Source organism: Salvia hispanica, chromosome 1 (genome assembly GCF_029641045.1).
Source record: "Salvia hispanica isolate PSC_SH4W2 chromosome 1, Shi_PSC_v1, whole genome shotgun sequence".
Classification (NCBI taxonomy): Eukaryota; Viridiplantae; Streptophyta; class Magnoliopsida; order Lamiales; family Lamiaceae; genus Salvia; species Salvia hispanica.
Genome location: NC_142692.1, coordinates 39,486,472 through 39,502,911, shown reverse-complemented (window position 1 = coordinate 39,502,911; position 16,440 = coordinate 39,486,472). Strand labels below are relative to the sequence as shown.

At 36.6% G+C, this 16,440-nt stretch overlaps 4 protein-coding genes, 7 non-coding genes and 1 pseudogene across 11 annotated transcripts; 3 read left to right on the top strand and 9 right to left on the bottom strand.

The window, feature by feature from the left end:
• Positions 1–440: 440 nt before the first annotated feature.
• Positions 441–881, bottom strand: LOC125220707 (putative calcium-binding protein CML44). The gene has a single exon (XM_048122856.1). The coding sequence runs from the start codon at positions 879–881 to the stop codon at positions 441–443; it is 441 nt and encodes a 146-aa protein (XP_047978813.1).
• A 2,103-nt stretch (positions 882–2,984) lies between these two features.
• LOC125185257 (TOM1-like protein 4) lies at positions 2,985–6,848 on the top strand. The gene is made up of 10 exons (XM_048081759.2): positions 2,985–3,296; positions 3,771–3,913; positions 4,279–4,357; positions 4,472–4,570; positions 4,648–4,752; positions 5,136–5,281; positions 5,378–5,459; positions 5,548–5,624; positions 5,710–5,904; positions 6,234–6,848. The coding sequence occupies exons 2-10, from the start codon at positions 3,807–3,809 to the stop codon at positions 6,757–6,759; spliced, it is 1,416 nt and encodes a 471-aa protein (XP_047937716.1). The 5' UTR covers positions 2,985–3,296; positions 3,771–3,806; the 3' UTR covers positions 6,760–6,848.
• A 231-nt stretch (positions 6,849–7,079) lies between these two features.
• LOC125185732 (U1 spliceosomal RNA) lies at positions 7,080–7,239 on the bottom strand. The gene has a single exon (XR_007170234.2). It is a non-coding gene; the product is annotated as a U1 spliceosomal RNA (small nuclear RNA).
• Positions 7,240–7,807: 568 nt separating this feature from the next.
• On the bottom strand, positions 7,808–8,001 carry LOC125185842 (U2 spliceosomal RNA). Its single transcript, XR_007170330.2, has one exon. It is a non-coding gene; the product is annotated as a U2 spliceosomal RNA (small nuclear RNA).
• Positions 8,002–8,457: 456 nt separating this feature from the next.
• On the bottom strand, positions 8,458–8,618 carry LOC125185833 (U1 spliceosomal RNA). The gene has a single exon (XR_007170322.1). It is a non-coding gene; the product is annotated as a U1 spliceosomal RNA (small nuclear RNA).
• A 619-nt stretch (positions 8,619–9,237) lies between these two features.
• On the bottom strand, positions 9,238–9,397 carry LOC125185779 (U1 spliceosomal RNA). Its single transcript, XR_007170277.2, has one exon. It is a non-coding gene; the product is annotated as a U1 spliceosomal RNA (small nuclear RNA).
• A 367-nt stretch (positions 9,398–9,764) lies between these two features.
• Positions 9,765–9,876, bottom strand: LOC125185717 (U5 spliceosomal RNA). Its single transcript, XR_016134759.1, has one exon. It is a non-coding gene; the product is annotated as a U5 spliceosomal RNA (small nuclear RNA).
• Positions 9,877–10,482: 606 nt separating this feature from the next.
• LOC125185709 (U1 spliceosomal RNA) lies at positions 10,483–10,643 on the bottom strand. The gene has a single exon (XR_007170216.1). It is a non-coding gene; the product is annotated as a U1 spliceosomal RNA (small nuclear RNA).
• A 473-nt stretch (positions 10,644–11,116) lies between these two features.
• LOC125185724 (U5 spliceosomal RNA) lies at positions 11,117–11,235 on the bottom strand. The gene has a single exon (XR_007170228.2). It is a non-coding gene; the product is annotated as a U5 spliceosomal RNA (small nuclear RNA).
• Positions 11,236–11,716: 481 nt separating this feature from the next.
• LOC125217543 (stellacyanin-like) lies at positions 11,717–12,777 on the top strand. The gene is made up of 2 exons (XM_048119061.2): positions 11,717–11,902; positions 12,314–12,777. Exons 1-2 carry the CDS (start codon positions 11,734–11,736, stop codon positions 12,685–12,687), a joined length of 543 nt encoding a protein of 180 aa, XP_047975018.2. The 5' UTR covers positions 11,717–11,733; the 3' UTR covers positions 12,688–12,777.
• Positions 12,778–12,952: 175 nt separating this feature from the next.
• On the top strand, positions 12,953–13,527 carry LOC125220708 (uclacyanin 1-like). The gene is made up of 2 exons (XM_089061444.1): positions 12,953–12,984; positions 13,047–13,527. Exons 1-2 carry the CDS (start codon positions 12,953–12,955, stop codon positions 13,435–13,437), a joined length of 423 nt encoding a protein of 140 aa, XP_088917570.1. The 3' UTR covers positions 13,438–13,527.
• Positions 13,528–14,564: 1,037 nt separating this feature from the next.
• LOC148933770 (signal recognition particle RNA) lies at positions 14,565–14,848 on the bottom strand (annotated as a pseudogene).
• Positions 14,849–16,440: the final 1,592 nt, after the last annotated feature.

Genomic DNA, 16,440 nt, shown 5'->3' with positions numbered 1-16,440 from the left:
AAACACGTTGCACAATTTAAATTGTAATTAAATAATTAGTAGTCATACTATATGTCATGGACAAAGAAATGAATTAAGTAGTAGTGTTGCTAAAAATATATGATGCTAACTAACTCAAAATTTAAAATTTATTAATATTTTTTCGGATTTTGATTTGAATTTAATTTTTGCCAAATTTCATATTAAAAATAAAAAAATCCTTAACGAACTAAAGAAGCACTTTTATATGAGCCTAAATTTTTGAAAGAAAATCAAAAAGTCATGGACATAGAAATTAAGAAATGATGGTATCCAACATTAACGAATCTAGATGAAATCATAACGAAAATCATAGAAGGATTAAAGTAGAATCAAATTATCATAGAAAACAATGTAAATTATCAAAGCCTAATACAATATACACTATTGTTAAGTTAATTAACATCATTGAGTCTTTTATTTTATGCATTGTAATTCATCATCATCATATCCTTAAACTCGTCAAAATCAAGAAGTCCATCAAGATTCTTGTCGTACACATGGATCATATCTCTACAATCCTCCCCACTCTTCTTCTCCCACAGCCCCATCTTCGTCAGCACCATCTTCAGCTCCTCGCAAGATATAAACCCGTCCCCATCGATGTCGAAAACCTCAAAGGCCTTCCGCAGATCCTCCTCATCGTCTGCCTCTCTGGGATCCGCGATCACTTCGTAGAAGAACAAGAAATCGACGTAGTCGAGATTGCTTCGGCCCACGAGCTTCTCGAGCTCCCCCGAGGTTGTCTGGATCCCGATCCCGTGGAGAAGATTCTGCAGTTCGGCGATGGTGATTCGACCGTTGTTGTTCTTGTCCAAGTTCTCGAAGATTATGTCGAGATCGAGACTGCTTATTGGTGACATAATGAAAAATACTCATATAAGAGTTCTTTTTTAGGGTTTTGGAGTTCTTATTGCAATAATAGATAGTATCATTTAATTAATGTTTCAAATTTTGTAACTTCTTTTATTAATGGTACAATTTTTACTAACTGATAAATTAATGTTTCAAATTTTCATATTTATGTTATGTTATTTTGGGGTGGAGCATTGGAGCCAAAAAGAAAGTATAGATCAATCCATGACAATGGCAATTTCTAAGGTGTTCGGGAATGGAGCCCCCAAAGCGATAGTTTTAGATTTCCGCAAAATATATAATCTGGCAAGAATTTGAACTTTTGTATATTGTATATATTCAGTTTCAACCTGATTTTTGTTGTTACTAGAATCTGTACAATATATTTAGGCTCAATTCCATTCATATTATTATTACGATTATGGTTTGCTACTTTTGCCTATATGATTATTTTCTTTTCATAAGTTGTATTCAAAAGTGACATCATATGGATATATATTGTATTGATTGAACTGAGTTTGATAGTTCATGTGCATATTTCATTTACCTTTGTGATAGTAGGGGATCAGACCAGTCCGGATTCACTAATTACCAAGACCTCTTTGTTCTTCATTCAAGAGAGTTCCGTCAAATTCTCAACCATGCGACTGAATAGTATCAAAAGTACACAAGCTTGTTTATAAGGGAATATTATCTAGCTATTACAACCAAGATGAAATTCTAGCTAGCTTCTTGAATCTCCATAGCCCGCACACTTAACACACTTATTAGTAACACTAAACAAGATCCTCTCGGATCAAAAACGGTTACACAAGTGAACCATAGATCAAGAAGAACACATAACAGATCAAAGTAATGGCTCAGCCGCCCGCCTATAGAACAAATCTATTCACCAGAAACCAGACCCAAGGGAGCAACGTCGAATCCACAAGTGATTCACCTCACACTGCAAATATCAACACCATACAACTCCTTCACACCGGATCTAGAACCTCAGAACACAGCCTCGCACGAATCTGATCTCACACACCAAAACTCTAGATCTCACGCACACACCACCAGCCGGAGTAGTTGTTTAAACCAACAAAGCCACCGGTCTATCAATCAAAGAAATCGTGATAACCGAAGAAAAACCGTCGGAGAAGTCATTGAAGAAGAAGATAGTGTAAGAGAGTAGAGAGAATTCATTGAATCGAGTGAGTAGAGAGAGAGAGAGAGAGAGTATTTTGAAAAATGAGAGGAGAGAAAGGGTCGCCTCCCACATAACAAATACAAGCCACAATCCAATGGCTCTAAGCCAAGATCCAGGTGGGAGTACACATGACAGCATTTGGTGGTAGAGATAAGGGATTGGACTCAGCCCAATTAATTTCCACATGAGTCAAAATAAATAACCAGCCCTAATGAAAGTCCACCACAAATATTCAACCGTGATAATAAAGAACGTATTCCGAAAGATTAAAAAACACTACTACTATATATTAATTGGCTAAAATAAGTTCATGCAAATATGATTTAATATATGTCGTTACGAATTGATTGGAGCAATAAAAAAATTTATTTTCTATCCAATGAAATTCGCGTCATGGCATTCATTGGTGGTCAGACTCAAATTCATGTTGACTAAGTAAATAATTTCATCAAGTCAATGGACCAGAAAATTTTGTCGTTTATTTAATTATGTTTGCTATGGTTCAATATTGGTGACTTGGACATGAATTATTTAATACATATATAGGGGAAATTGGACTAAGTAAAGCATGTAATTTCACTCAGCATTATCCTTGCGTTGCCATGTGCATAGTCGATAAATTTATACTCTATTATTCCAAATTTGCAATAAGATGCAAACTACACGTAAAATTGTAAAAAGAGAATATTGAAAAAAGTATGTAGAACATGTATTATGTGGAAATGGGTTACCTAAAAGGTATCTGGTGTTGAATAATTTTTGATATAGTCCACTAAAAAGCAAAAGTAAGTAGTGATTTTTTATAAATTCATGGCAAGAAGTATATTAAAAATATTAGAAGAGAGACACCATAGTTTTCTGTTATTATTAAAAAATTAATTTAATGTGTTCGATCACCTAATGTAAGATTTCTGTAATTCTTTCTTACCAAACACGCCCTTCTCTCACTCTCTTGAACTGGACAAAGGACCTGGCCGACAATTCAACGAAAGATCGCACCTTTCTTTTCTTCTCTGAACTCTCTATCTCTCCCGATTCGATTCCCATGATTCCCGATCTCATGCTCTCATATTCCAACTGGGTCGCTTCGTGTTCTTGAAAAAAAAATATGATCTTTGAGGTTTTGGTGGCTGGTTTTCTTTCAATTTTGACTTGGTATCTGAGTTCCGATTTCAGTGGGCCCCTTTTTCTAGGATGCTGTCTTGCATTCGCGAATTAGACTAGATTTTTGGTTAGTTTTTGTACTCAATTTCTCATGCGTTTCTAACTTCTTGAGCTGCAGCTGAAGTGATTGATCGGGGTGACTTTGTATTTTCATTGTTTTGTATATGTATGTATGTGTGTGTGTGTGTGTGTGAATTCTTGATATGATGTTGAATTATTTCGTTATGAATGTTGATTTTGCTGTTTATATATATTGTATACAGATAATCTTTGATGTTGGCTGTAGATTTTGTTGATTTGAGATGGTTAGTTATGTCTTTTGTTGATTTTCAAGGTTCTGATTGTATGTGTTGAATCTGGTTTTGTGTTACGGAGTCTATTGTCTCACATCGGCTGTGTAACAGTGTAAGGTAATTAGGCAACTGATGTGGGGTTTATTGACCAGAAAGGCTAGTTTTTTTGCGATTAGCTCTCGTGTTTGGTATGTATCATTTGGTTTCTTCGTGTCAATGAATTGATGGTTTGATTTGTTTGTTTTTAGGAAGGGGGAAGGTAGCGGCTACAGTGCACAAAAAATATGCCTAACGCAGCAGCTGTTGCCGAGAAGGCTACCAGTGGCAAGCTGGATGGTCCAGATTGGGCAATAAACATCGAGCTTTGTGATGTGATAAATACGGACCCTAGGTATTACTACTTCATTTACTTTGACTCTACAAGCAATCCGTTCTCGCGTGAGAGTGATTTCTTTAGATAAATTGTGCTTGGTATGAGATGTCGAGTGGCTAATGCTCTTCCTTTGTATAGATTTGGATATCTGCTATAGAAACTTTAGTTGCAATTTGTTAAAGAATCAGTGATAGGTTATTACTTATAAGAATGTGACATCAAGTACTCATATTCGACTGAAACTAAACAAGAAAACAGGCTTTTTTGTGTTTGGAGATTCTGTTTTAGATACCATATTCGACTGTAATAGTGTATTGGTGTCACATTGTTGTGGATGAGGTGAATTTCTGCGTGTAATCTCATATCTGAATTGAAAATATCAGGCAAGCGAAGGATGCACTAAAGATAATCAAGAAAAAACTACGGAGTAAAAGCCCAAAAACTCAGCTCCTTGCACTGTTTGTACGTATTCCTTGCCTTTTCTGGGCTCTGAATGATGTAGACCATACATGTGTACTTAAAGACGATTAAGTGAATGTAGCTGAAAATTTTTTCCATCTAATACTTACAATTTAGGTGCTCGATACGCTGAGCAAAAACTGCGGGGAGCTTATATTTCCGATGATTGTTGAGCGGGATATTCTAAGTGAGATGGTCAAAACTGTAAAAAAGAAGGTATCGCTGTTGCACCTCTTTTACTCGGAAATTTTCTTGTATGCATCTTTTGCATTTGCTTGTAATGTGTCTTTCAGCCCGATTTGGATGTGAGGGAGAAGATACTTGTGTTGATTGATACTTGGCAAGAAGCTTTAGGCGAAATATTTCCCGAATATTCCGCTGCTTACAATGAACTGAAGGTGACTAAAATCTCCCAGTTTTTACTTTGCATATCTTACTCTAGAGCTGTACCGTGTTATTTTGAGGACGTTTTGTTTTACAATATAACGAAATGTAAGTTAGAAATCTGCTTAGTGAGGAAATGAATGAGCTCTCTTATATTCCCCATTTCTGTTTAACGTTGATGCTTGACTTAAGTCAAGCAGCGGAGCTGATAATTGCCAAATTTGAACATGCTAATTAAGTTAATCGGATGTATAAGAGAAGTGAGGGACTAGTTAGGTGGCATGGTGTCTTTACTTGCAAACTCGCGGGAACAAGTTATCTCGTGATTTTTCCTTCTTTAATCTCTAGTAAGGAACCATAATTCATGGAGTTATATGTTTATTTTCAAAATATGCAGTCTGATGGTGTTGAATTTCCACCTCGAGAGGAAACTAGTTTAACATTGTTCGATCCACCCCAAACCCATACCATAGCTGAGACTACTTTCCCGTACGAGGACGCAGACATTGAAGCAACTTTGGAATCTGATGCCTCTGGACTCAGGTACATGTGTAATGTTTTGGTTTTTGGCATTTTGTGTGCTTGAGATGTCTTTGAATTCAAACATGAATTTTCGTCTTTTTGGTATCTGTCTTTCAGCCCGGAGGAGATTCAGACTGCTGAGGGACTCGCTGACGTTCTTATGGAAATGCTGACTGCCTTGGATCCAAATAATTCTCAGGTTGAATTACATTGCCCCTTTATTGAAATCGGTTCTCACGTGTTTGTGACTATACTAAATCAGTTTCTTCTTGCCATTGTGTGTTAAGGACGAGATCATTGTTGACTTGCTGGATCAGTGCCGGTCATACCAAAAACGTGTCACAGTTCTTGTGAACGAGACCACGTATGTGTATGCTAGTTTATTCTTCGTTCTCTGTATATGTTGGCTCATTTTTATGGCGTATCACATATTTTCCCGCCTTCTGCAGAGACGAGAACCTTCTATGTAGAGGATTAGCATTGAATGACAGTTTGCAGCGAGTTCTTCGTCGCCACGATGATATTATTGCTCATGGAACTCCTCCAGTTCCAGTGGCGAAAACAGAAGCTCCAGTTGCGCCTCTTATGAATGTGGATCACGAAGATGAAGAATCAGAAGATGATTTTTCTCAGCTGACGCGCAGGTGTAAAATAAATTCTTTTACATAATGCGTACCACTTTTTCGAAGTTTATTCTACCTCCGTCCGAAACCTAGACCAATAGTCCCGTTTTACCATTTTTGGTCTGTCCATAAAAATTAGCCTAATTTCATTTTTGGTAAGTTTATTTCTCTAAGAGAGAGCCTCCATTTTCCACTAACAATTGCCCAACCACTTTTGTCTCTATCTCCATCCGATTTTATCAATTTTGCATTAAAACTCGTAGACATGTTTTTCTGCTGTTTATCTCTTTCTTCCCTTCTATAGCCAACAATATAAGGAAATTTAGCAAATGTGTTGTTAAAATTTGCAGATCATCGAGGGATGCATCGAAAGGGCTAGCACAAAAGACCGATCTCAGTGACGACGTCTATGAGACAGATCGTTCGTCCAGAGCATTAGGTTCCACAAGTAGTGCTGTTCCGCCTCACTCAAGCAGCCGAAACTCCTTCCCTCCGCCAAGTCCAACACATTCGTCATCATCTTCTGATGACGATGTCATCTATCCACCACCGCCACCACCACCACTCAGCGGAGCAGATGCAACGAGCGACTCTGCGGATGCATTGCCGCCGCCTGCTACCCGTCTTCCTCCTCCACCAATCAGGTATAACCAGAGGCAGCAGTTTTTCAAGCAAAAGCAGACGAATGGCGGGGCAAGTAGCCAGTCTTCAGGTTCCTCCTTGGAGAGCCTAGTTGGGCCGGCCAGGAATCTGTCGCTCAGATCACCACCGGCTGCTGCCACCGAGCAGGAAAAAGCCGATGACGCGCTTTTTCGAGACTTGGTTGAATTCGCTAAAGCCAAGTCATCTTCACCTAGACCAAATAGGCCATTGTGAATTTGAAATTTGTTTTGTTGTTTCTACGATGTGGGATTTGTAACAATTACAAAATTGATCCAAAATCTATTATCTCGATTCTCTATTTATCAACTTTGTTTTGGAAAATAACAAAATAGAACTAGAATTGATGGGCTAATCTCCTCTGTGATTAGGCTTGTGGTTTTTAGTCAAAAGATGGAGGATTTGAGAAACCACATTATACAAAAAAACAATGCAAGATTGTGCTGTTTCTACGTGGTTCTTGGATGTTAGAATTTCTATGCTCTAATTATCAGTTTTTTGGAAAACAACAAATAACGAAATTTGACTTAAATGGGATAGGGGCCGCGCGAACGCAGGCGCCCACTGACACAAATTATGACGCAGGCTCGACCACTTGGGCCGACCTTAGTTGGGCGCACTCCAAAGTGCAATGGAGGTCGCCAAACTAGGCCATGGGTCTTATGGATCGCCCATTGACCCCGTCCAGGTAAGTATGTTTCTTCCATTTCTTTCTTTCCTTTATGTGTGTGCTATTCCAATACTTCAACTATTAAGCTTTCGATGCGGGATATATATGTTTTCTTTAATCTTTATGACGATTACTTGTTTCATTTTAGACAATTTTTTCACTAGCACTAGATGTCACTTTATTAACGTCTTTAGATCTTGTGGCAAGAATTTTAGAGCATTCGCATGTAACACTTCAAATTTGAACCTTAACAATAAAGTAGACTTCATTTTATAATTGAACGAGAGACAACCTCTAGAAAATCCAATTTGAAGAGGATGATTTAATTTATGTGTTTGCTGACTTTTGGGATCATATTGAGAAGGTTCAACGAAATCCTTGAATTATTATTATTATTATTATTATTATTATTATTATTATTATTATTATTATAAAAGAATTAGCAAATAAAAAATGTTAGGAATTAGGTAGGGTTGTGCTAGGCCCATGTAATGCAATGCAAAGCATTGAAAACACAAATGGAATAAAATCAAATTACTCCAAAAGCAATTGAAAATTGAAAATTGAAAGTAAAATAAAATTAGACTAGAATTGGTGGGTTGTGCCAGGCCCGTGGAATAGTGCAACGCATGGACGACACTTGAAGACACTAGTAGCGAGCTACCATGATGGGCCCTCTCCTCAAGAAATAAATTTAATATCATATGGGCTAAAAGCCCACGTATCAGATATTAAACTGATAAGAACAGATACTACACTTGATCTTAGCCAAAGGCCGAGAAAAGTATGAATTTTTATACAAACGTGCCCCTTCTTTTAAACTTGATTTTCGAAAACAACTTTATTCTCATATCAGATGTGGTATAATAGTTCAAGCCTTCTTGTTGTGCATGGAGGATTTGAGAATTCAGATTCAAGAATTTCATTGGGAAAGTGTGAGAGATAGGACTAAGAAACCATTGTGTAGTCTTTAACTTTAAGCAAAGATTGTTATTAATATCATCACCTAAATAACAAAAGCATACTACTGTCCTAGTACAAAATTTGCTGCTTCTTTGCTTATATCATAAGAGCTGTATCTTATTATTTGAATAAACAAGTTCATAATCGATAAGTTTATTTATTAGGTTATATTTAAAATAAAAGAAGCTAATATCAGCCAGCTAGTTTACTCTATTTTTCATTTATTTATAAGGTTATATCAAATCAAATCAAATAAGTATTAAAAATTAGACTTGCAATGGATAGGGGCTGCGCGAACGCAAGCCCCCACTGACACAAATTATGACGCAGGTTCGACCACTTGGGCCGACCTTAGTCAAGCACCCCTCCGAAGTGCAATGGTGGTTGCCAAACTAGGCCATGGGCCTTATGGATCACCCATTGACCCCATCCAGGTAAGTATGTTTCATATATTTCTTTCTTTGATTTATCTTTGTGCTATTTTAATGCTTGAACTATTAGGATTTCGATGTGGGATATATATGTTTTTCTTTAACACTAGATGTTAAATTTTGAAACGCAACACTGCAGAATTTCAACCTTAGCTTAAAGAAGACTTGACTCCATATCTTTAATTACTACTACATGATACAAATAATATGAAACTAAAATTAAATTATTGGAGTTTATCCAATAAGGAGAAAACCCTCCAAAACTGAATTACTGGTTCAAGGATATAATATTGCAAAAGAATAGTTTGCAACATACTCATGACATGGTTTGGAGCCATGATTAGAATGAAATTAAACTAGGACTAGTGGGATTTATTTTTGTAACTAAAATATAAGTGGAATTAAATTAGACTTGAATTGTTAGGTTTTTCCAATTAAGAAAAATTCCTCCAAAAAGATGAGTGTGCTGCTTAAATAGCGACAAGCACACGATGTTCTTTAAAAAATCCTCCAAAAAGATGGTTGAATAGTTCTTGAAAATTGTTAGCATTTTCTCTTCTCTAATTGAAGATTGTTGAGCAAATGCATTGTTAAAAAAATATAAAGATAATGAAATTAGACTTGAAATGGATAGGGGCCGCGCGAACGCAGGCCCCCACTAACACAAATTATGATGCAGGCTCGACCACTTGGCCGACCTTAGTCAGGCGCCCCTCCAAAGTGCAATGGAGGTCGCCAAACTAGGCCATGGGTCTTATGGATCGCCCATTGACCCCGTCCAGGTAAGTATGTTTCTTCTATTTCTTTCTTTCCTTTATGTGTGTGCTATTCCAATACTTCAACTATTAAGCTTTCGACGTGGGATAATTTTGTAATCTTTAATCATTATGAGGATTCAATTCTTCATTTTTAGTTCAAGCCTTCTTGTTTTTACATGGAGGATTTGAGAATTCATGTTCCAGAATATCACTATAACAGTGTGAGAAATAGGACTTAGATAGAAATGATTGTGTAGTCTTTTAGCAAGATAGTCAAATTATATTTTACTATTTTGTGTAAAGTTGTCAAAACAAGAATTTTGATATTTTCCCACAAGGATGGCTTGTGATAAATATATATACCGGCACTATGTAAAAAGTTTAATATTATGAATTGCTAGGTTTGAAAAACCTTCCAAAAAGAGGCATATGCTGCTTGAATTGCCACGAGCACACGGTATTCTTTAGTAAAAGGCGAAAGAATAGTTCGCTATGTGCTCAAAGCGCAGCTGCTTATTTTGTTTTATCGCAAATTCCTCTATTTATTTACACTGTGGCAAATCTTGTTTCGTCTCTCTACGATGTGGGATTCAGGCTAGTATTGGCTTTTGCATATCAGCTTCTCTTCTATATCTTGGTATTTTTTACACCGCACATCTATGTTATCTCATCTCTTCTACCCGGAAGTGGCATCAAAGTGGTCTTCCCGCACCTGCACCAACGTTGATGACACGATTTTTAATGATCGACGACTGGAACTGCAGCCGTTGTAATCAGAAAGAAAGTTACTCTTGTTTAATCTCACCTTTCAATAAGCTTGTTGTTTATAGTCTGAATAAAGAGGATTAGAGAATTAATATTAATACTCCCTCCGTCCCATAAAAGTTGAGTCGTATTCCTTTTTAGTCCGTCCCAATAAAATTGAGTCATTTCCTTTTTCAACAAAAGACAAAATATCTAATCATTCTTACTTTATTCCATCATTTACTTTACTCTCTCTTATCTTTCCTATTTATTTAATATAAATTCTTAATCTCCGTGCCCAAAAGTTGTCTCAACTTTTATGGGACGGAGGGAGTATTTTAAAAAATAATTTTTGGAATTAGACTAACAATGGATAGGGGCCGCGCGAACGCAGGCCCCCATTAACACAAATTATGACACAGGCTCGACCACTTGGGCCGACCTTAGTTGAGCGCCCCTCCAAAGTGCAATGGAGGTCACCAAACTAGGCCATGGGTCTTATGGATCTCCCATTGACCCCGTCCAGGTAAGTATGTTTCTACAATTTCTTTCTTTGCTTTATGTTTGTGCTATTCCAATTCTTGAACTATTAGGCTTTCAATGTGGGATGTATATGTTTTCACCTAGCATTAGATGTCAACTTATTAACATCAATGGGTTATATAGCGAGGATTGTAGAGCATTCGCAACATACCAATTTGGGTCCATCTTTATTGCTCTAATACGAATAGTTATGAAATTAAAATAGAATTATTGGGTTTTTTCAAAAAAAAAAGGCGATAGCGACGCACAGACGATATTATTTAGTAAAAGATGAAAGAATAGCGACGCACACATGATTTCATTTAGTAAATGATGAAAGAGTAGTTCGTTGAGAATTTTAGAATTTATAAATGCAGCTTAACATTGTTTGGTTGTGGAATATTTTAGGAAATTATAATTTTAGCAAGTGCAATAAAAAAATAAAAAATAAAAAATTTTATAAAATTAAACTTGAACTAGTGGGGTTTTTTCAATAATGAAATAACCCTTCAAAAAGATTAGTATGCTGCTTGAATAGACGAGCACACAGTATTCTTTAGTAAAAGGCAAAAGAATAGTTCACTATGTGCTAACGCGCGCTACGTGGTTTATAATCTTTGGAATTTCAGTATTTATAAAGGCTGCCTTTGTATTATTTTGTTGTTGCAACGATGTGGGATTCCTTCTCACATGCACAAGTAGGGCTCATAAATTGTGAAAATCACTATTATTATTATAAAATAAACTACTAATATAGTACACTTTGTTAGTAAAATCACTCATTTTGTTTAATCGCATTAGGTGGTCGAAAGCATATGAATTCTGTAAATTTATTCTGCTTTATGATTACTTAAATAAGTCAATATAAAAAGTTTAGTTTGGGTGGGAAGGAGTTCAACTTCCTGCCTACCTACCAACAAACTTGCTTTTTTCCTTTGTTATTTTTCCTTTAATTTATTGGTAGAAACCAAATCTTTGGTATGTTAAATCAGAGGTAAAATCTTGATTCTAGTTTTAATATATACAGGTTAGGTAATCTAATGAATGAATTAAATCCTTTATAATCGTTACCACCCTTAAGCTTCCTTCCCTGTATTGAGAAATGGGAAATAATTTGCTTCTTCTAATATTCACTGCAGCATTTCTCTTGCTCCACTGCTTGAGATGTTCGGCAACTGTTTACACCGTCGGCGACAGCTCCGGCTGGGATATCAGCACCGACATCGACTCGTGGTCGAACGACAAGACTTTCTCTACCGGTGATACTTTATGTACGTAACTTCTATTTTTTTTTTCTCTGCATCTCTCTTTTAAATAATTTGATTATGTAATTTTTTGTTTATTTCATTTAATTTTTTTAAGTGTGTAATTTTCTAACTAATGAAAATTTAATAATATTAAAAAGTAAATCAATTTAATTTGAAGTTCTAAATAAAAAAACTAAGAAATATGAAAATAGTAGGAAAAATAGATGAAGAGTATATTTCTTAAAAGTGTGTAGATAACAATATAATGATTAAAGTATGCTCTTAATTTCTAGAATTCCAAACTTTGTTATGCAATTGAAGTTTTCAATTATTTTATTTTTACCTTAAATTTCAATATGTTAATTAAAGTTTATTATATAATCTTAATACTATATACTTATAATAATAAATTAATAGTGGAACACGATGATGCAGTGTTCCAATACTCACAGTACCACTCGGTCAGTGAGGTGACCGAGGGGAACTACAAGGGGTGCAACACGACCAACGTGCTACAATCGAGTAGCAATGGGAACACAACATTCGCCTTGACCAGCCCAGGCGAGCGCTACTTCATCTGTGGCAACAGGCTACATTGCCTCGGCGGGATGAAGCTCCACGTCCATGTTGTCGAGAACCAGACCGTGTCCGGGCCCGTTGGAGCACCCTCAGCGCAGCCAGGTGGATCCCTACGGCCCGGGTCTTCCAAGAGCGACGAACCTTCGAATTCAGTTTCTTTTGTTAACCCTGGTAGCCTAGAAGCTCTTCTCCTATCATCTTTTGCCTCCTACATTATATTTTTCTCATAAAATTCAAGGTTTTTAAGTTTTGTATATACTTGTTGTCACGCTTCCTATCTCATTTAGTGCTTCTATTGTTGAATTATTTTTAATAAGGTATACACATTCTCTAATCAATTATTAGTTCAATCTCTTTTTTACTATAACAATTATGGCATCGTGTCGTGTCATCCCAAAATAGAAAGAGTACCTTAATCTATTTGGTCATGCTTCATAAGCCTACACAACTAACTATAAAAAACTAAAAAATGGTTGTCTTAATGGGCCGACAAATATGGCTTTAATAGACTCGAAACACACCAACCCGTTATCCTTCCACTGCCGAGAGGGGGAAGTATTCCCTGCTCAGTGAAACCAGCCTGACGCAGTACCCACCACTCTGCAGTGTTCCAATACTCACAGTACCACTCGGTCAGTGAGGTGACCGAGGGGAACTACAAGGGGTGCAACACGACCAACGTGCTACAATCGAGTAGCAATGGGAACACAACATTCGCCTTGACCAGCCCAGGCGAGCGCTACTTCATCTGTGGCAACAAGCTACATTGCCTCGGCGAGATGAAGCTCCACGTCCATGTTGTCGAGAACCAGACCGTGTCCGGGCCCGTTGGAGCACCCTCGGCGCAGCCAGGTGGATCCCTACCGCCCGGGTCTTCCAAGAGCGACGAACCTTCGAATTCAGTTTCTTTTGTTAACCCTGGTAGCCTAGAAGCTCTTCTCCTATCATCTTTTGCCTCCTACATTATATTTTTCTCATAAAATTCAAGGTTTTTAAGTTTTGTATATACTTGTTGTCACGCTTCCTATCTCATTTAGTGCTTCTATTGTTGAATTATTTTTAATAAGGTATACACATTCTCTAATCAATTATTAGTTCAATCTCTTTTTTACTATAACAATTATGGCATCGTGTCGTGTCATCCCAAAATAGAAAGAGTACCGTAATCTATTTGGTCATGCTTCATAAGCCTACACAACTAACTATAAAAAACTAAAAAATGGTTGTCTTAATGGGCCGACAAATATGGCTTTAATAGACTCGAAACACACCAACCCGTTATCCTTCCACTGCCGAGAGGGGGAAGTATTCCCTGCTCAGTGAAACCAGCCTGACGCAGTACCCACCACTCTGCAGTGTTCCAATACTCACAGTGAGGTGACCGAGGGGAACTACAAGGGGTGCAACACGACCAACGTGCTACAATCGAGTAGCAATGGGAACACAACATTCGCCTTGACCAGCCCAGGCGAGCGCTACTTTATATGTGGCAACAGGCTACATTGCCTCGGCGAGATGAAGCTCCACGTCCATGTTGTCGAGAACCAGACCGTGTCCGGGCCCGTTGGAGCACCCTCGGCGCAGCCAGGTGGATCCCTACCGCCCGGGTCTTCCAAGAGCTACGAACCTTCGAATTCAGTTTCTTTTGTTAACCCTGCTAGCCTAGAAGCTCTTCTCCTATCATCTTTTGCCTCCTACATTATATCTTTCTCATAAAATTCAAGATTTTTGAGTTTTGAATATATTTGTTGTCACGCTTCATATCTCGTTTAGTGCCCAAAATAGAAAGTTTAGTGCTTCTATTTTTGAATTATTTTTAATGAGGTATATTTCATTTTCCACCACACATTCTCTAATCAATTATTAGTTCCATCTCTTTTTTACTATAACAATTATGTATCGTCGTGTCATCTCATCCCAAAATAGAAAGAGTACCTTAATCTATTTGGTCATGCTTCATAAGCCTACACAAACACACTGACCCATTATCTCTTTTTTACTATAACAATTATGTATCGTCGTGTCATCTCATCCTTCATAAGCCTACACAAACACACATTATCTCTTTTTTACTATAACAATTATGTATCGTCGTGTCATCTCATCCCAAAATAGAAAGAGTACCTTAATCATAAGCCTACACAAACACACTGACCCATTATCCTTCCACTGCCGAGAGCGGGAAGTATTCGCGCTCTGTGAAACCAGCCTGACGCAGTCCCACCTCTCTACGGGCCTCTCCTTCGCACAAGCACCATAGCCCAACTCCCAGCTTGGAACGGACGGGTCAGAATCAGCGTTTCAAAGCCCAGGCCACATTAGTTAGGCCCAACATTCAACCACTTTGTGGCCCCCCCACTTGGGTTACAAGCTCACGTTGCTGAGCTCGGCGACAACATCTCTATTTGATACGATTATATACTTTGGAAATCATTTATAAAATGTCGATGTGGGAATGGGATCATAGGTATTATAGCAACAATAATTTAATTATTCATGTATATTAAATGAAATTCACACTCAAACAAGATAGATTGCTATTCAATAGCCTCAAACTCAATTAGGACATATTTTGATCTAAAATGGAGTAATCTTTTCATAGAATTTCATGTTGGAAATCATAGAAACGAGTGTGTGAACATATAGGTAGCTTGGTTCTCTAAAACATCAATCATGTTTACATATTTGATCATATTCTTGTCTCTTAGATCATTGAAGAAGAAGCAGGCTAGAAACATCATTCCAAAGACCAGCCACATAGTTCGGTCCAACATCCAACCATTTCGAGGCCCCTACTTGGGTTACAAGCTCACATTACTAAGCTCGACGAAAATATTTCATATGATTATATACATTGGTAATTAATCATTTAATAACAATGTGGTATCAAAAGTATCAAAGCAATAATAATTTTATTATACATGTATTAAATGGGGCTCACATTGAAACGAGATATCACTCCATCCATATTTGCTCTTTGTTTCAATCCAAGAATCCTCAATTAGGACATATTTTGATGTAAATAGTCTTTATGATGTAGAAGGGATTGGAAATTTCCTCCTCCTATGTTTCATAGAAGTAAAGTCATTTTTTTCATTTTAGGCATTTCATAATAGTAGAATTATTTTATTTTAGTAAAAGTTAACATATTTTCTCACTCTTACTTTTCTCTCTTTCCTACTTTTATTTAATACTCCCTCCGTCCACGAAAAATAGGACACTTTCATTTTCTGCACTCATTTTGAAAAAATGATAAATAAATAGTCAAAGTGGAGAGAAAGTAAAGTACGAGAGAGAATAATGTAGAGAAGTCTCTTGAACATAGACGAACAACTGAAAAACATTTAATGTTCACGATATTATATTCCGCTTTCAATTCTTGATGAACCGGAATTTAATCAAATATCATAATTTAAATAACCAATATTTACTCAAAAAAAAGACATATGTTACATAATACTCCTAAAGTAGGAAATTTATTTAGTCTATGTTGTTCAAGTTGAGAGGACCACATGACCACATCCAGACAGTCAAAATTCAAATTATATAGTACATCATTATTAAGAGGTTTATTGTTTGTAACACCTTTGTAGCGATGACAAAATACAATATCTAACAATAACAAAACAGATTTTAAAGTCACATTTATTTATTCGGTTGCCTAGTCGAAGGGCTGTCCCTCATATGCCATTTTCACGACGGATTTTAATATTTCAAGAGTCCAACGTTTATGAAATAAATTAATTAAATTTAACGCATACGTTTATTAATAAATTTGAAGGATACATTTATTAATCTATCTATTCTATCTATCTATACATATCTATACATATATATACATGATTGTGATCAATTGAAATTTTTTATGCTAATTGAGAAATAAGATGCAATATCAGCCACTCATTTTTATTAAATGAGTGGTCCAGATTTTTCCACATAGAAAATATCTTTAGATTAATTAATTATGAAATGGCAGAATGGTA